Consider the following 20,769-nt stretch of genomic DNA (forward strand, 5'->3'; position numbering starts at 1 on the left):
GTGTTAGCACCTGTTTCAGGATCATTTTAACAGTAATTCAGCATGTCAGCAAGGTTAGCAAACTGATCCTGGTTGGACTGTAGTGACCTGCCAAACTGAAAAGAAAAATTCCCCAAAAGGATTAGTATTTTATAAAAAAAAATCACATCCTATAGCTTCTATCAATTTTTTATCAAAGTTTCTACATATGATCTGTATGACTATCTCTATGAAATGTTGGAAGGTCCTGAATTTACTGGATACACTACTTAATGTAGAAGTTGTTTTTGTATTAAAACTGTAATATTCACATCAAGTGTGTGTGTGTGTGTGTGTGTGTGAAAGGAAGGAGAAGTGTAGTCTCATCGTGATCACTTTAAATAATTGACTGATGACTCAGGGATTCTCTCATGACTTCTTTTCCTCATGAACTACTGACCTCCCCAGTTCTCATATCTGCCCGTAGGTGGCTGGTTGCGTGCGTGTGTGTGTGACATGAGTATGCTTTGTAGGAGTGTGTGTGTTGGAGGCTGAATACAGCTTTATCAAATTGTATAGTTGTACAGAGTTTGTGTTTTAAAGCTCCCATGGAGTTTGTGTGTGTGACTCTCATTTAAACCAGTTAATGATATGGCTTTTCATTTCCGTGACCAATTGCCTTCCTATAATCGTGATGTGTAGCTGTCTATGTAGGTTCCTTTTCCCATTGGCTGCTTACTGATCTGTCTGTCCTGAGCGTCCATTGTGTCAGGCAATTGGATTAGACCCAGTCACGGTTGGCTCCAGCTATTTACCGCTATCCTAATGGGTATGAATGGACCGGCTTGTCGTAAGGGATGGACGCTTTGTCTAACGACATAGCAGGGAAATAAAGTAACGTCTAATGTGGTGTGTGTGATAGTAACCTAACCTACTAAGGTCAAACAAAGTGTGTGTTGGGTAGCTGGTGTTTCATGCCTCTATCTCTACCTAACCATGTTGACATGTTCTTAAGAAAGAGAAGTGGCTTGTGTTTCGAATTTACTATGTGTTTTTCATCCAAAACCGAATCTAAATAAACACTGAAACTAACTGTACCGTAGAACCAGCCCTACAACCACAGACCTTTACCTCCGCTATCGCCCATCAATCAGATTAACTTCCTAAGTACATGGTTGTCACCTGTTTCAACCGTTTTAAACATACAGTATATAATTTTCTGTCACTTGGGGTTTCTCAATCAAAACAATGGATGTAAACAGAAACTTTTGATGACGGCGTGAAGTTGCATTATAGGAGTTGTAGTTTTCATTGTTAAAGACCATTGCCGATTAAAACGTATCCATTCAAGTTTTATTCACGTTACGTTTAGTAACGTTTATCTAAGTCATTCTAATGAAATAGCTGCAGTGTCCGTCACATAATTACGTTTTTCTTGATTCGATTTGTATTTGTAGATGACCAGTTAGCGATCAAGCACACCTACATTAGCCAGCAGGTAAAACCACAATATCACAATATATTTCACATGTCAGTGTCACCTTTTGGATGTTTTCAGCACCGGGGGGAAAGGTGTTTGTTGTTGTAACATTACTGGAGTGAGGCAGCCAGACCGGGGTGTGCTAGCTGGCTAAATTAGCATTAAATTAGTCGTACTATAGCATCTATACAGCTAACGTTAAGTGGCGAACTTATTCGCGGGTTAGCTCAGTGCTGTTAACAGTGGTCAAAGCAGTCCTACTAAATATAACTTTATGAGCGTGTTGTACTATCTTGTAATCTTATAACATTACCACCAAGCATTAGCGTTAGCTACTTGTCAATGTAGCACATTGTAGTAACATTATGCTGGATCGATCGATATTGAAATATCAACATTGTTGGAAACATTTGGGATAGTGTAACTACACAACTCAACAAAATATATAACATAGGTATCATCGTTTTTAGTCATTTTAATGCAGAAATATCACATACTTTAAAGTGCCCATATTATGAAAAAAACACTTTTTCTGGGATTTGGGGTGTTCTTTTGTGTCTCTGGTGCTTCCACACGCATACCAACTTTGAAAAAAATCCATCCATGCTGTTTTGAGTGAGATATGGTTTCTGAATGTGTCCTGCCTTCAGTCTCTGAGTGAGCTGTTCAAAATCGGCACGGCTTGTGACGTCACAAGCCGAAACGTGCTGGCTAACCGCAAGGTAGCATGCTAACCCTAATGCTAGCATGCTACCTCGTTCTCAATAGCAAAGCACACACACAAGTTCACCATAATCTACAAAAGAACTACTTACATGTGCACCCTCATTTAGAAGTCTCCCAGCTAATCCTGCCTTGTAACTGACCGAAGTTGTAGAAACGGCCTTTCTTTTACTGTCTATGGAGCTAGCTAGCTGACATGATCTACATCTGAGCTACTGCATGTGCGAGTGCAATCAAAGATAGTACAGAAGAAGAAGAAGAAAAGAGGTCTCACTCTGTAGCTAAAACAGAGACCAGGTGAAAAGAGGATCTGCAGCAGTGAGAGAGAGCTGTGCAGTACAACAAAAATATGGTGTTTTTTGAAAATTAAACCATGTAAACCTATTCTGGTACAACCTTAAAATACAATTATGAACCTGAAAATGAGCATAATATGGGCGCTTTAATGCACAGGCTTACTGTAGCAGCACAAGCAGAGTAGGCTACATGTATGATGAACGGCACACCGTGTGCACGCACCGTGTGTCGCTCTCTCTTCAGAAATAAATGACTGTGTTGAACAAGTAGGCCTATGTAATTTAGAAAAAAATTAATCGCCAACAGCAGTGACACAAGTAAATGTACAGTGTAGGTTTAATTTTTTTCTGTTTGACAAAATAACTTTAATTACACAATAACACTTTAATGAGTTATCGAGTACAATAACCTGTTGAAAAAAAGTATGATTACATTTAAAAGCAGTCCTCAATTATTTCTCCCAAATGTATGTTGAACATGTCATGTAGCTACTTCTGTACACAACAAACAAATATTACTGTGACCACTACAGATCAACATTTAATACCTATAGTCACATTATAGACACTATCCCTGTAGTCTCGCATTGCCAGATCTTCCTTCACAGCACTGCACTGGTTAGTCCACACAGCATTCCGGGATAGGAGAAAAACGTGCTCTGGTTTATTGACATTTCTTTAAACCAATCGCAATCGTCTTTGGTCGTCAACGGTGCCTCTGCAAAATAGCCTCGGGAAGGAACTTGTTTTGGTGGAACATGTACGTTCAAAGGTTGTTTTAGTCGTGCAACAGAAAACTCAGATTGGACAGATAGTCTAGCTAGATGTCTGGATTCAACCTGCAGAGATCTGAGGAGTAGTTAACCATAGTCCTCATAAATCGACCGGAGTTTAAAATGCCAACACAAAAAAGCGGAAGGTGATGGACATCTGGCCGAATTGAGGGACATCCGGTGGAATTTCCGGAAGCACCTGAACAATGCCGTAAATGAAACGCCTATCCCTGCAACAATTTGGCCACAATTATACACATTGATCATACACGGTCCAGCAATATACTAGGTTTTGAACTAGTCTTGTTTTTGTTGTTGGCATTCTTAGCTTTATTCTGCAAAGTAATTTTTCCTGAATTTCTCTGAATATAAGTAAACAAAGGTAAGACCATGGCCAGCAACGGTCGCAATGTGACAGGTTAAAGTTAAGTTTTTGGGCTTGACCAAAACTTTACTCTGTAGTGATAGTCTTAAATATATTACAGGAAAACATTCCCCTGTGCTAAATAGAAATTGTGTTATATTTTGTCCTTAGGTTCTAAAATAAAACACGTAATTATCACTGTTGAACACAGGCACATTTGAACCCTTTCTTGGGTCTACTATTTAACCATAGCAGTTCAAATGTTTCACCTCCATTTTTCTCAGGTCTGACAATATATTGTAGAGCCAAGTTTTCAACACTGTACACATGGGAGGAGGGGGTGAGATTTCACATTTTCACATACAGTTTCAGCCAAATGTGGGCAACCTTTATGCCTCTCTCTTTGTTTCTCCCTGCATCCCTCCTGTGGACTGGCCAATCGCTCTTGGCCATGAACGGAGTGAATGTCAGTACTCTGACAAACCCACTCTTTTTACTCTAAAGATAACTATCTGTGTGTGTGTGTGTGTGTGTGTGCTTGCTTGAGATGTTGGCAAGAGCAGGAAAGGTCAAGGGGATTGCAGGCATTTTGTGCATGTGCTTGTGCACGTATACATGCGTGCAGGTCGGCATGGGTGTAGTCTGACCCAGTTTGTAGTTAATTGGTTTCGCTTAGTGGAGCCTTAAAAGAACCATTATAGGCCTCAGTGAAACGGTAGCCAAAGAAATAAAGACAAAATGAAGGAAAGGGAGAAAGAGAGAATGTAAAAGATGAATGTCAGAGAAAAAAACAGAGGAGTGGAGGAGGAAGAACAAAAGAGAAACAAATGGGGGAGAAGCAGTGGAGGCCACTGAGAGATGTTGCAGCAGATATATTACAGCAGTGATTGTTTGCAGTGAACCACTACTGTGTGTGTGTGTGTGTGTGTGTGTGTGTGTGTGTGTGTGTGTGTGTGTGTGTGTGTGTTTGTTTGGGTAGAATATGATGTTGCAATTTTGGAAAACCCTTTAGGGGTAAAAGTTCATGGGGTCAAGAGTGTGTATGTGTTAATGTCCATGCATTCATATTTATAAGTATGTATGCATGACTCTCTCTCTCCCCCCTCTAGTATTTTCTGGCCCATTAGTTTTCAGGGTCTGTACAGCTTGAGTATATAGTTGGTCAGTAATTCACTCCTTAAGTATATTTACTGCAATAAGTGGCTTTCTTTTGACATGTGGTGGACTGGTAATGGGCTCTAATAGCAAGAGAAAACCCATTTGGTGAGTGTACTCACACACATACACATAAGCATACAGATTCATAAATGTAAACACACGTGCAGACCAACTTACATGAGAATAAACAAGCATGCACACACCACCAGAAATGTACACAGAAGCACACATACACACTGGCACGCACAAACTTCACCTGAGCTCTATATAATCCTATAATAGAGCAGTTAAGAAACCAAACGTCAAATTTATGAAAAGATCCTGACTATTGGACCATATCGGTCCAATTAAAGTGTTTTTTCTTCATGTATTTTCCCACAAACTTCTAAATATATTAAAAATGGTTCAATAGGTCCTGAACTGGTAGATATTTATCAACAGTTGTACACAAAATGTCCACCAAAAAGTTTTGGAATCTATCTGAAACTCATTACTTCATGAGTTTAATAGTTTGTATCACTAGGTTATTGAAGTGTTTATATTACACGTATGAGTTTGTCTGATGTGTCTAATATAGGTATAAAACCTAAAAGGGAGTTCTGATTTTTTGAAGTGGGGTTGTATGAGGTACAACACAGAAGCTAAGCAATGTACTGCTGTGGGTGGGGGCAGCAGCAAAATATATTCTGGCCACCTAAAAAAGTCAATATCAATTTAATTGTATGCTATGTTCACCATTTTGAGTTGCAGTCAGGCAGCCCTTTACGATGGGGGATCTGAAGTCGTTATATCCATCTTTGCTCTCTTCAAAACCACCAGACCCCTTTGACCAAAACAGTAATTTTACCTTGCAGGACACAGGAGTTTCTGCTCGACGGCTCCCTCGATCGGTTAGTTAGTACGTTATTGTGTGACTTTGGTGAATCCGAACTAACCCTTTAAAACACCAACGTCCATGTACTAATACACTGACTATGGATAAGTAACTCATACAACCCCACTTCAAAATATCAGAACTATCCCTTTAATACCTTTTATTTATCAAAATATTTCTGTGTCAAATGTTGAAAGTTGACAACTTGCAAAACTATTTGAGTTTAATCGATAAACAAGTCAGAGAATATGCACTGTGATCTGACAAATAATTTAAAGAAGTGTATTGAAGTTGTGAGAGTGTAGTGGGTGACAGTTAACAATGCAGTAAGTACAGTAACCACATAAAATGTAGGGTTGTGTAAACAGCTTAATGACAGCTTATTAGCAGTTGCACATAATTGTTCTCATGTAAAGTAATGATTGATTGTAGCTGTTTTATTTTGTCTAGTTTCTCCTGCAAGACATAATCAGGAGGGAAAACATTACTGTTGGGCAGCAGGCTGAGGTCCTTTAAATTCCCTCATTCAATTTATCTTGTGTCTGCCTTTGGCATTTTCTACAATCCAGTGAAGCAGCGATGCATTTAAATAAAAACAGTGAATGTAACACACTCCCAGTCCATACAAAACCGATATGACTGAAGGGTTTGTGGGCAGTCTTTAAGGTCCTGGAGGGAGGAGTGTGGTTGCATGAGTGTGTGCTTTGCATGGTAAGGTACTTATATGTTTCTGTATGTGTCTGTGTATGTACATATATGTGTGTATGCATGCAGCAACATATGGAAGTGCTTGTCTCATACATTGTTGTTGTCGGCTACAACAGACTGAACTGTGTGTGTGTGTGTGTGTGTGTGTGTGTGTGTGTGTGTGTGTGAGAGAGAGAATGTGAATGTTTTCTAAGGGCAATAGTCAAGGCAAATAGAGAATAACCACAGTGAGTTACCCAGAGGACTCTGAACAAAATGTAGTTTTTTACTTTGAATTTCCTACTGAAAGTACATTTTAGAATTGCCTTTTTATGTTTGGTGACTTCTGGAAATGTGGACTAGTGATTGCCTTGAGGTAGCCGCTTCTATAGATACTATTTAAACCAAGTGTGACTGTGCTGTACGTGCATGTTCACACACACATGCTGCACAACCTGATACTTCAGATCAGACTTGGGTTTTGCTATTATGATCTCCCCTCATCTTTCCCCTGCAGACGCACATAATCGACCAATGCTTCTCACTTTCTCTCCTCATGGAACAACTCTGAATTTTACTATCATCGTCATCGCCCTCGAAAGGGCAAAGCCTTCACTCCTGTTTCACTTACAAAATTGATGTAGGGTCCCTAGCGGTTTCTGTCAAAATGGCCATAGCATTAAAACCCAGAGAACCTCTTGATATTAGAGAAAAACTAATGTCTTTCACAGTGCGTAAGGTATTCCAAGTGAGTCACAGATGATTGCAATTTTCCCCTATGACCACCATATAATAAGTTACATGAACCCCTTCTTCATCTCCCTCCCTCTGTCTCTCTCTCTCTCTCTCTCTCTCTCTCTCTCTCGCTCTCTCTCTCTCTCTCGCTCTCTCTCTCTCTCTTTAGCAAAATGGCCATCATCCAAAATAATATTTGCCATCTGATGAGTGCTTTAGATGAGTAGGAATACAGTTTCATGTGTCCCTTTTTTTCTCTTTTCAAATGTTTTCTTTTTTCTGCTTTTCGCTTCCATCTCATTGAACTTGACTTTTTGACATGTGTGCCCCACCCTTCCCCCTCCTTGTTGCATTTTTTATACATGTGTAAAAAAACAGTGTGTCTTGAACGTTTGCCTGGGTGGTCTCGCTTGTACTACGAGAACCCTTCGACTCTCCAGGGATTTTCATTTGAGAGGGTAGCGGTTCACTGCCACAGCTAGCCTGCAGCTCATAGCCCTGCATGCTTCATTTTAGTTGTTTCAGTTTGATGTTTTTTTAACCCTTTGTTAAGCATAATTGAGCCTTTTGACTGTTATACTCCCATTTTTTATTTTTTATTTTTTTAGAAATGGCACCTTAAACAGACCAAACCTTTTAACACAGTAAGTCAATTAACATATTAATCCCACATATTATTTGTCAAGTCAAAATAAACTAGGTTGAAACTACGTAATTTTGTTTTCAATAGTTCTTCAGTCCACCCCGGTGAAATTTAACAGGCTTTCAAATCAGCTCACTTTTTTTTTCTCGTTTAAATTTCCCTGGTCATTATCACAGTTTATAGCTTGACAGTTGATTGAAGTGAAATTTGATAACAATGCTGGTTTTTCTGTTTGGCTGCAGTGTGGCATGCTATTCTGCAACTCTCCAGCAGGGAGCACTCTTGACACATGTACTCGAGGGCTTCCTCTTTCTCACAAACCAGAAGCGTCAGAGATTTTTATTATAAATGAGTATCAGCTGAAATTAAATTATGGTATCATAGAATAACAGTTTTACAATTAATCTGAAACATGGTGACTTTTAAAGTCTTAATTTGATTTGACATATTATATTTAAGGACTGTGCTTTCTTTGACTCATAATATAGGTCTATATATTTATTTGACAGTGTTGCTGAGTTGCTGTGGATATGTGTGTCTATTTTAGTACAATCCAGAAGTATTCAACCCCAAGCATCAACCTTTAGCAGGCCTATAAAAACATCAGTCCTTCCGTCCCTCATTAAAACAAAATGAAACACCATCGTCATCCAAGTGGCAAACGCAGACCTCCAATCACCATCTGAGCCACACACACTCACAAACACACATACACACAGCCCTATATCTGAGTGACACAAATCCCAGCTCAGATGACGCGTTGAAAAGTGAGTAGATGCCACAGCGGTGATTTTATGTAAGACTGTTGGTCTGTCTCTCTCTCTCTCTGACTGGGTTTTTGACAGTTTGGAAAGTTTGAAGTCATGGGTTTTAATCAGGGTCTTGCGGCTGGGCTCAGAGCATGGCGTGGCATGATGGCTCAGTTTAAAGATGTGGGTCTGGGTCGGGGCCATGCTTGGGTGGCACTGCTAGAAAGAGAAGGGGGTGAGACAGAGAGAGAATGGGTGGGGGGAGCTGAAAAAGAGAAGGAGATGGGGAGAGAATCTACTCAGACTGCACCCACAGCACACAGCAGAGTTTGCCACAGACCCCCAAAGACCTGAATGGGCTGAATTAATGAAAGCTGATTATGTGATGGCATGCATGTGTGGATATGGTGTAGACTCGGGTGTACATAGACTTGAAAACACACACAAACATACACACACACACATCAGTGTGTGTGTGTGTGTGTGTACGTTTGTGTGATCAGTGTGAGGAAGTGTGGTGAAGAGATGAATTAATCTAAATCATCCTGCGGTTTTTACCCTCACCAGTTTTACACCAGGTCTTGCTGCTAATGTGTGTGTATGTGCCGAATACTTTTACCCCTACTGTGGTAATCATGACTTGATGAACCATGGTGAATATAAAGCATTATTTTCTATTAAAAACAAATGGAAAGGCAAAAAAAACTTAAAGAAATTAACAAATTAAAGTAAAAGGCTTTAGAGGATTATGAGTTGTCACTTTGTCTTTTACCAAGTAAAATCCTGGGCCTCTCTATGCGGAAAAAAGTTGTTAAGTATTTAACAAGCAAATACTTAACATTTGACTGACTTTGTATGTGTCTTAAGTGGTGTTATGTCTCTGGAGTACAATTTACTTGCAATAAGTTGCAACTGTGCACTCAGTTTATGCCATTTTGTTACACTTTTCTCTACAGTCTGTTCTGTCTGTCTTGACCATCGACAGATCAATGAGATTCTTGTCCTCTCAACTCTCAGAAAACGATCTGTTCGACTTTACTCCGCGGCTGGCTCTAACCCATCAATTTGCTGTCCAACCAGACTGAAAGAGGTCCCTAAAATGTTGGCAGTGTTTCTCCGTGTTCAGAAAAAGAGTTTTGTGTGAGTCCAGCTGTTTATTAACAAAACGTAGTGACCTGTCTTAGGTTGCCTGGACAGTTAACTGGTCTAAAGCATTGAAAATCTCTAATTTAATCTCTGGGTATATACTCAAAATAAGTCAGGATGAAAAATGGTGTGATAAAGAAGAGCCAAAGTACTGTATTCCCGATGTTACTGTTTGCTGTATTCATTTAGTGTCGATTTTATACAGTTTTCTAGATTTCTACAAAATCATTCTATCGATTAGTATCTTTTAAAAAATGTTCATGTTAAAAATAGTTGCCCGTGTGGCAAGAGAAACTGCCCGTAGGCTTGTCATATCACATTTGATTTAGAATTGCGTCATTTTACTTTGACCTACAGTATATTATTATTTCAGTCGTATAAAATCATTGTGGTTAGATAAATCCTTTGGATAACAAGGATTATATTACTAGAGGTGGGACAAATTAAAGTGAGAAAATTCCCCTGATGCCTCAGGTCATTTGTAATATATGCAGAGGTGAAGTGGATGTAGTGTGAGCGTGTGCGTGTTGTGTCTGTCTCTAACAATAAGAGCTGTTCTCAGTGGAGTTAATGCGTTTGTGTGTGTGTGTGTGTGTGTGTGTGTGTGTGTGTGTGTGTGTGTGTGTGTGTGTGTGTGTGTGTGTGTGTGTGTGTGTGTGTCGTGCCAGGGCCACATTAGAGGAGCCTTTCAAGTCATGTCAGCCTCCTCCTACTCCTCTGCATAGTGCTTGTGTTGTGGTCTTCTCAACAGCCAACCTCCCAGAACCCCTGCGAACTGTGCGTGTGTGTGTGTGTGTGTGTGTGTGTGTGTAATGTTGTAGGGTTATTCCCAGTGTGTGGGATCCCCCAAAAGCCTGCTGCATTTCTCTTTTGTGTCCCTCTTCCTGTTTCCACCGCCTCTTCATCATATCAGTATCTCTCTTTCTTTGTGATTAATACAATAGAGATCTATAAAAAAATTATGAGTTCTGTCAACTTTGATTATGCGTGACTCAGTTTAGCAGTCACCTCCATACTGCTATAATAAGTCTGCGCCTCTGCCCCCACAATGTAGTCAATGACAAACTTGAGGCCTGGTCTCATCCTCCCCTCCACACACACACACACACACACACACACACACGCGCAGCTCTTTGATAACTACGCCAACCGCTCCAAGCATGCGCTTAGACATTTCAGCACACTAGCACTTACTGTGGATTGAGTTCAGAATATAAGGTCAGCGAAGGCTTTGATCCTTACCAAACAGAAAACATGCTAACACATTATTGCCGTGACACACCATGCCATTGTGCTTTATGTACTAGCCGAAGGGGAGCAGAAGACAGCGTGTATCTTTTATATGCTGTCAGTAAATTTAAAACTCTCTACATGCTCAATAGTAGCTGCATACTGTGAAATAATACAAGATGTTTAAGTTAATTAAATTCTCAGCGGTGCATCAGCCTTCATTAAGATTGTTTTCTTTATTCCACAAACAGATCAGCCCATTACTCTCACTTGAACTATTTCACTCTTCTGTTGGTTCATAAAAGCATAAACGATGCTTATACTGGCAAACAAAAGCGTCATGCACAGAAAACTTAATATTAAAGTGTTTATTAGCTTCAATACAGTAGCTAGTTGCATTTTATTTACTAGCTAACTTCTTGTCTGTCTGACAGGGTTAAGAGTGACCTATCTTTGGACAAGCTCTGTATAAGGGCAGGAAAACAAGCACAATGTCAGAATATCACAAACACTTATACTATTACTTATGTTTCCACTGTTTTTATAATTGTGTAATTGTAGTAATTTGTACACAAAAATGAGAGATTCACTGGCTCCAGCTTCTGTAATGTAAATATATTTAGTCTTCTATGATAGTAAGGCAGGTATTTTGGCTGTTGGCCTGTTGGTTGGACTAAAAAAGCTATTTGAAGATGTCAACATGGATCCTGGGAAATTGTGATTGGCATTTTTTTTCACTTTTTTTATTTTGCCGATTTATTCTGCAGATGAATCAATATTACATGCTTGTGTGTGCATATGCATTTACAAACACATTCACACATTTGTGTGTGTGTGTGTGTGTGTGTGTGTGTGTGTGTGTACTTGTGTTTTTATCGCCACACTGTAAATCTGTGTCTACATACCTGCTGGGTTGTTCTGAATTGACTGGGCCAGCATGAGTAAGCAGCCAGGAGAAGATTGAGGCAGCCAGATGTGACGGCCCCAGGCTACCGAGGATATCATTACCCCGGGTGTGTAGCGGGCCAAAACGGGAGCCCCCAAATGGATTTTCATCAAGGTGGACCCCCATCTGTGGCGAGGGGGAGGATACCAGTTAACCTGTTGTCCTGCAGCGAGGAGCGGTATTAAGCGGCAGGTGGAAAGAGAAAGCATCCCATGACTGAAAAGAGGTGGAAACGAGAAAGACGCACTCAAACTGTGGAAGATTGTCTCTTTTGATTTCCCCTCCCTGCTTCTTTTGCAACTCGACAGGAAAGCCTGTTGTGGCTCCGTGTGTTTTTGCATGTACATTTTACATACAGTGTTATATTATTATTTCCAACCCATGAGTCCTACTTTCCATTATTATTTACTGCAATATAGTTTTTGCTTTAGTTACACACACAGAAATGTACTTCAGAAAATTTCCATTCAAAGGAAATAGCCAGGATATTTTTAGTGCGGGCCTCTGACAGAACAACTTGATGCATGGCCGCTGGAAACGGCATCAGCAGTATCTTAATACAGGAATTGGACCGTCTCCCCTCAGTGAGGTAACCCATAGGCAATGAATCATGCTGCCTTGCTCCAGAGTCCTGTGGTCCCTGGGGTTGACAGTTTGACCGCTCCTCAATGTGGTCTCTCTCCTCTACACACGCTCCTCCCATCCCCATCACCACACATTCCAACCACTGGACTGGTCACGTAAGGTCACGAATATAGAATAGAATAGAAGTTTGTAATGTATCTACCCAATGCTAGTTAGCAGCACCCCGATTGCTGTTTCTCTTTCACATCCTGGAGCCTTTGCAGAGTAATGTCAACAGTTTGTGGAGTAAAACAGTGATGACAAACAGACTGATGACAAAAAACAACATTCGAGAGAAATAAAGCTTTACAAACTGAAGCATGGAGGAAGTGACAAAAGGCCCTGAAAAAAGGGTATTCCTGAGCGTCTCTGTTTGCTTGTCTGTTTTGGCAGCTCCGACATGGAGCTAGTCTGGCAGTCTGCCTGTCTGGTCCTCTATGGTCTCTCCTCCATACTGGTGGGTCACTGGTGTTTGGATCACTACAGCTGGCTGGTAACCACCAACTTGGACTGAGCCTCACCGCTATGTGTTTGATTTAGCTTAGTCATTTATTATATACACATACACAGTATGAAAATGAAAAGTCTTATATCAAAAACTTTAACTTGGTAGTAAAAAAGAAAACACAAAGACAGGATGAAAGAAGCCTAAAATAATGAATAAAAAAATGCCAGAAATTAGTGCAATGATAATAGAAAGAAATGTGCTCCACCAATTATACTCGTATTTGTACCTTTTAAGAGAGCAGCACTGAGTTCATCAAAAGCTCAGGCAAGCCCAAGTGATGTTAGGACAGTTCATCCGGTGCAAGAGCAGCCCTTGAGCAAGTGGTTTTGACAGTGCCCTGGGCCATACTCCAGCTGAGTTAAACACACCCCAACGTGTGTGTGTGTTTGTGTGTCTGTTTCTGTGTGTGAGAGAGACATGACACGTCTGAGGGTGTGATGTAGTCACTTCCTCCCACTGGACTGAGCGGTTGTTGTCAGCTTGACCCTGCGCCAGTTAACCCCTCGCCACCCCTGGCACTGCAGGCAAGGGCCCCGGGTGTGTGTGTTTGAGAGAGAGAGAGAAAGACAGATTGTATGTGTGTAGCATGTATGCTGGCAGATCACAGGTGTCTGGTCACAGTGTCAGGGTGTTAAGAGGTCTTCTGAGAGAGGCCCCCCGACTCAGCATCTGTTTCGGAGGGAGGGAGCAGCAGAAAAGAGGAGGAGAGGTTGGCAAGGGTTACCAACACATACCCTGAGGGGTGTGGGGGCTTGTTGGGGGGGGGGCAGTAGCTGACAAGCAGGTGCCTATGTTAACAGTAACCCTTCATACTTGAACCCCACCTCCTCCCAAACACACACACACACACACACACACACACACACACACACACACACACACACACACACGGCACAGCACACACTTATAACAAATTCTGGAGAGGCAAGCGTAATTGCAGAGCCTGATTGGAGGGAATCCCCTTTTACACACAAACACATCATTGGATCTTTTTCCTTGGGGTCAAAGGTGAGAGGAAAAAGAGGAGAGCGCACCAACTCTGACATTTCCTGCTGTCTGTGTGTGATTTGTGTGCACAATGTCCACAAATGTCCACAGATCATGTGATCACATGCTACAGCTACAACAGGGATATAGGCATGGGCTTCTTGTTTCGTGTAGTTTTTATTTCCCAAGACAATGTATACTTAATATTCTGGACAAATGCAACTGTACTAGAAACTCTGCAGCATTTATGCTTTGCATTTATGAATTCTAAAAAGAAATATGAGTGTCTGTGTTTGTAAATGAAACCCATTTGGACCAAATGTTAGTTAGTCAGGTGTACCAGTGCATGTCTGGGAATGATTATTTTGCTAAGAAGAGGGGAAGGCAGTACACAGCGGGAGGTCGAGGAAAATTGGAACAGCTGTTGATTAACATGAGTGCTCTCTCTCTCTTTCTTTCAGTAGAGGAGGAAGAGGAAGATGAGGAGATGATGGAGGCAAAGCCAGGCACCGAGTTGGAGCAGCAGGATGAAGATGACAACAGGGAAAACAAAGAAGGTACAAAGCATGGATGGACTGAGTAAAAATGGTTAACCACCTCATTAATTGAGTGTTCTTAAAGTGCCCATATTATGAAAAAAATCACTTTTTCTGGGATTTAGGGTGTTATTTTGTGTCTCTGGTGCTTCCACACGCATACAAACTTGGGGGAAAAAAAACATCCATGCTGTTTTGAGTGAGATACGGGTTTCTGAATGTAACCTGCCTTCAGTCTTCGGGTGAGCTGTTCAAAATCGGCAGGGCTTTTAACGTCACTAGCCGAAACGAGGTGGCTAACGGTTATCCGCCTCGTTCTGAATGGCAAAACACTGCTACAACACACACTAGTTCACCATAATCTACAAAATAACTACTTATATGTCCCTGTTCTGCAGGTATTCCACGCACAGTTGGAAGTGCGCCCTCATTTAGAAGAAGTCTCCAGGCTAATCCTGCCTTATACTACTGAAGTTGTAGAAACAAACAGCTAGATGATGTGATCCTTACCTAGCTACTGCGCATGTGCGCCTCCCAACAAAGATGGGATAGAAGTGCGATGCCTCACTCTGTAGCTAAAACAGAGACCTGAGCACACAGGGTGAAAAGAGGATCTGCAGCAATGTGCAGTACAACAAAAAGATGGTGTTTTTTGAAAATTAAACCGTGTAAACCTATTCTGGTACAACCTCAAAATACAATTATGAACCTGAAAATGAGCATAATATGGCCACTTTAAATTCAGTAAATTTCCTCATGCATAAATTAACTTTATGTAGCAGTTGTACCCCCAATTACTGCAAACATAAAACTTCCAAATCTTTATCCTCCACTCTACTCCTTCCCTCGATTTTTCACGTTGGTCAAACTGTCCCGAAACTCTGTCACTTGTGTGTGACACCCTCTGCCAGTTAGTGGGTGTATCAGATGGAAGGATGGGGGTAGGTTACGGTAGGGGTTAAGGCGGGTACATCATATCAGCTCCATGGCATGTGGGGGTCAGCACTGACCCCGACCACACTTCAAAGTGGAGAGGAATGGAGAAGTGCGTGTGTGCAATCGTATGTGGATGGTTCATGTAGTGAAATATGTAATATCTTTGGGTGGGTAAAAATACAACACGTAATGGACACACAGATGGATACACATCTTAATATACATGCATAAACACAATCCTGACTGTACTGAATGCGACTCAAACACACACATAAACAGATGTATGCACACACACGCACACACACACACACACACACACACACACACACACACACACTCTCATAAACCCATAGTCATCCGTCTCCTCTCCATCCTGGCCTATTAGAAGGTCTGGCCTTTGATCTCTGCCACTCGATTCACTGGGTTTTTTCTGACAACTCGTAAGAAATACAAAGGGATGTGGGGGATCAAAGTCAAGAGGCAGGGTAAAGGTCGATATATATTATATGACTATATGTGTGTCTAGAATCGCATGTGTGCTTGGGGACAGTGACTTCAAAAACTGGACGCCGTGCTGTGCAGCCATTACGTTCAAAGGGAGGCGGGACGCTCAGAGGGCTTTGTTATTCTCTTGTTTATGAAGTTCTTACTGTAGGGTTTTATTAGAAAAGATGCATTAGGACCTGTTTGTAGTTTATTATGTCCTGAATGTGATTCTGGTTTTGATAGGGATAAAGTGAATGTTAATAAGACATTGGAAACACATGATGTACTTTGTTTTACAGAATTAGACATGACAGTACTGCACACAGTACAGTAAGATACAGCAAGGCATTTGCACTGTTGTCAGTGATTAAAAGTAGAATGTCACAATGTCAGTTGAATAGAATAAATATAAATTATAAAACAATAAAATAAAACATTTCTCATTTTAAGGCTCTTGAACAGTAATTGTGTTGTTTTGACAGCTATTTCAAAATAAAAACATACCTTTATTTTGCAGGTACCATCAAATACTATTTACTTATTTTTTTACTTGTTTTTAAATGGCATATTTGTTTGTTAATATGGATAGAAAAAATAGAGAGAGATTTCGTAGCAAAAAAAGTTACGAATAGTATACTGGACAGGAAGCTGGTGCATCCCAAGAGAATCTATGCAGGCACAGAGAGAACGTGCCACCAGCTGAACCCAGAACCCTTTTACTGTTAGGCGACAGTGCTCACCACTGCACCACCGTGCCACATTTTAATAACTATAATAAATGTAATATCTTTGAGATTTGGACCATTGTTCGGACAAAAGAAGACATTTTAAAATGCCACTTTGGGCTTTAGAAAGTTGGTGTGCACTGTGCACAATGCATGCACACAAATCTTTCTCACATGCTTGTGTCTCTATGTTTGTGTTCCTTCCACCAGGCTCATTTCCAGTTCTGCGGGAGCTGACAGAGGAGGAGAGGCAGCAGATCCTGCACTCTTCTGAGTTTCAGAGTTTCTTCGATTGCAGCATCCGGGTGATGGAGAGAGCTCTGGCTGAAGACAGCAACATCTTCTTTGACTACGGCGGCCGGGAGCTGGAGGACAAAGAGGGGTGAGCAGGGAGGAGGCGAGAGGGGACAGGGAGGAAAGAGTCTGTGTTTGGATGCAAGAGCACATGTGAGTGTTTACTTGCATGCCTCAAACTATGAAATGTGCAAAGACTGACTCATGCCCACTGTGTCACTCTAGGGGCCTTGAATCTCCTTTGTTCTTTCAAATACATGTCTTACTGCTGATGTCACGCTCTCAGGGGGTTAAAACTCCTGTGAACTGACAACGATTATGTCTTAAAGATCATCCATCTGATGAGTTGCCTCCAAATGGAGGTTATCAAAGTATTGGTTGAAGTTATAAGAGTGCAAAGCAGTTTTGGTATACTGCTGTGCTATTATAGAAGAATGCAACTCAACTTTGACCGCTGCAGCCACAGAGAAGCATCAAGCCTGTGGTCAAATAGAGATTATGTTTAAAATAAGCCATGGCCAAGTGCTTCACATCAGTCCTCTTCTTTTTTTCCATGGACATTCTATTTTTAAAATTGTAACAACATGACCGCCATTTCACTACATTGTTTTGTTACTATTCATTCTCGCATAGCATTGCAGACAACGTGGATTATTCACACTTATTAATGTACAGAATATGTTGTAATTAGCACTCAAATAGGAGTCTATTTACAACTAAAGGTCTGGTAACATTTCCCTGACAGAGTTGTCATGAACGAATAGATATGTGTGGTGATACAACTTTCTGAAATGACGCAACAATTTTGCACAAGATCTAGTTTGACCACAGGCAACATGTTGGCTGAAATGACTGACTCACTAGGGTAAACAGCCAGTCAGACTGCTCTCTCACCAAATTCTTCCAATGTTAATTCAATGCGCTGAGTCAGCTGATGGCCGCTGTTAAGGGCTGACTAGAACCAACACATCTTAAAAGCTTTGGGCAACATGCATGGCCATCTGTGTCCTGAATGTCAGGACCTTTAGAGGCCTTTTGTGTACATAAGATGACAATTTTTATTTTAATCACTGAGCTTCATTAACAAATATTGTATGCTTGTCTAAGTTGTTAGACACAAAGACATCACCTGTTTTAAACTTTTGTTACCAAGGTGACTACTTTTGACTTAACCTCACTATAGTTATGTATCTTCTTTTCAGGTTATCTCACATTATCTCTCTACTGTCTTCCTTTTTTCAGAGACTTGGGCAGTGGCTCCTGTCTGTCCTTCAGCCGACTCTTCTACGATGAACACTGGTCGAAACATCGCGTAATCACCTGCCTTGACTGGTCGCTTCAGGTGAGGCCTGCAGCCTTGTGTATATCCCTTTGAATTCAAATGATGCATTAAAAACATTTCCTTCTATTTTCCAGAACAATGCTTTCTCAAGTCTTGGCACCAATTATGCAGGCGTTAATGCTGCGTTCCAGGCAACCCGTAACCCGTGTTTTCACAACCTTCTGAAAGTGCCCTGGAACGGCAGTCAAACCCGTAACTTACTACTCTTGAACTCGTCGTAACAGATCGTTGTACTCCCAGTTACAGTTTTTGACGTCACACACACATAAACAACAATGGCAACCCCTGTTGATGCTGTAAAGACGCCAGCGATTAAAGGTGAGAAATAGACATAAATAGGCAACGTAAAGTAATTCCGCACATTGTAATCAAAACAATACACATACGTTTGTGTACTACTACAGGTTATGTTTATTAAATGAAGCCCAAAATATGTCGCCGACTAGAACGCTAGTATCAGCTAGTGCTATCAAACGTCAACGTTAGGTAGCCGCTAGCTAACGCTAGCTAGAAGGGTTTGTCGTGACTTTGCCTGGAACGCTACCAAGTTGTGAGTCGTGACTTGAAGTCGTAACTTACGGGCTAAAAAGTGTGTCTGGAACGCAGCATAACATTCACTGTTGATTCCCCCCCTCTCTCTCTCTGTCAGTATCCTGAGTTGCTGGTTGCCTCATATAACAATAATGAAGATGCTCCTCATGAACCGGATGGTGTTGCCCTAGTATGGAACATCAAATTTAAGAAGGCTACACCAGAGTACATTTTTCACTGTCAGGTACTTAAACTTATCAAACCTCACACATATTTCCATAACTATAACTATTATATATGATGGCAGGATATGACGTTCGTTTTGCTCTTTGTGTATGTTTCCTCTGTTCTGTGGGTAGTTTGTTGCCAGCATGAACCTACAAACAACTGCCACAGAGATACATGCTAAAAAAACAACAAAACATCTTCCATCGTCCTCTCATCTTCTTGAGCACTATTCTTCTTTTTTATTTTTCATACCTTATCTGACAACCCAACAGTCGGTCCATCCGGTAATCTACAGCTTGTTCCTCTTTTCTACCCTAAAATGACAGCCCCTTTGTGATTGAAAAGTAAAGAGCGGAGGAAAGGGAAATGAAAGGCAGCTCCACATGCATTCATTTGGCCCTCCAGATTGGATTATAGCTGAACGCTGCCACTGGAGGCCAGTTTTAATAGACGAAACATAGGTTTTGGGAAAGAAAGAAACCCACTGATGGGTGAGATGCTCATAGCAAGTGACACTGAGAAAAGGGATAGAAGGATTGGGTGTGAGGGCTTCACGGCTCCCACGAGACAAGCGAGGCCGTATAGAGAGGTCTTGGTAGTAAAATGATGTGGCCTACCACTTCCTAATCCAACGCTGCCACATGTGTGTTAGCCCACCCACATTGATGATGCGTCTAATGTCAGCAGTGCTGCGTTTCCCAATTATTAAGTCTTCCTTGTCGTCACTGCAAATGTGGAAATACACCTGTAATAGTATTAGTAGGTCACCTCACTGCTCGGTAAATAATGTTAGAAATGCACACACATTCTCTCAGGTTTAAGCTTCATCCAAACAGGAGAAATTGATTTTCTCTCCTTTTTTCACACACATACAGAACCACATATTCCTGCAGACCGCACGCTGCATGCACATATTTCGATATGAAGCTTGCCATAGAAGTCTAGCTCCGTAATGGATTTTTAAAGCACTCCGTTCTTTTACTGCACCATAATTTATGCCGCTGCTGAAATCCATGTGGTCTTACGGATAGATTACAGCGATGCATCTTGTAGCTGTAAGATTCAGTAGTTTTTCCATGTGGTTTTCTGATGGAATATGTACAGTACATCTGACTTTATTAACAATGTGGTTTCTGAGCATGCTGATCTGTGAACCATCAACGTTGAATAATAGACGTTTGGGAACATGGGTATTTGTGTAAGCAGCTGATAAAGTGCTCAGTTTATCAAAAGGGGGCAATCAGCTGCAAATGTGTACAACAGAGGTGAGCTGTGCTGAAGTTTAAGTGGAGATGGGATCACTGGAATACAATGCCATCTGTTTGCATTAAAAACAGAGAAATAGTTATCTGTGACATAACAAATCATCAACATTAGTTTGCTTTTGATTCTCCAACTCATACAATCCACTTCTACAAACCTAGTCGACTTGTCCACATGCTGAGATTTGTTTTAAGTGAGTGTTTACTGGAAAGATGTGCATTAGATGAAGTGATATCAGATGGAGAAAAGACTGAGAGAGAACAGAAACTCCACTGCCGCACTTTCCTACCACCCCCATGTTAGTCAGTGAGTTAGTGTGGCCTGGGGCTGTGCAATGGTCTTTTCATGGGGGGAGAAAAAAAAGTGAATGAAAGAAAAAACCGAGAAAGAAAGAGATAGTGGGTAGCGAATGAGCAGGGACTTAGAAATGGAGTGCTCATATAAACAGTAGAGGATAAACGAAGATAGAATAAAATAGATTGGAAAGAAAAAGAAAGAAGAGGTTGCAAGTCATTTGGAATCAGCCATGACTTCCCCTGTCACTGTT

At 41.1% G+C, this 20,769-nt stretch overlaps 1 protein-coding gene across 2 annotated transcripts in view; it reads left to right on the forward strand.

Moving 5' to 3' along the window:
- The window catches only part of dync1i1a (dynein cytoplasmic 1 intermediate chain 1a), a 58,173-nt gene that overhangs the window by 10,031 nt on the left and 27,373 nt on the right, over positions 1-20,769 (forward strand). For both annotated transcript variants that reach the window (XM_078267427.1, XM_078267425.1), the window contains 4 exons: positions 14,343-14,438; positions 16,775-16,946; positions 18,101-18,200; positions 18,850-18,975. In XM_078267427.1, the coding sequence (XP_078123553.1) occupies positions 14,343-14,438; positions 16,775-16,946; positions 18,101-18,200; positions 18,850-18,975 (494 nt within the window). The remainder of the gene's footprint in view (positions 1-14,342; positions 14,439-16,774; positions 16,947-18,100; positions 18,201-18,849; positions 18,976-20,769) is intronic.

This window comes from Sander vitreus, chromosome 14, assembly GCF_031162955.1.
Source record: "Sander vitreus isolate 19-12246 chromosome 14, sanVit1, whole genome shotgun sequence".
Taxonomy (NCBI): Eukaryota; Metazoa; Chordata; class Actinopteri; order Perciformes; family Percidae; genus Sander; species Sander vitreus.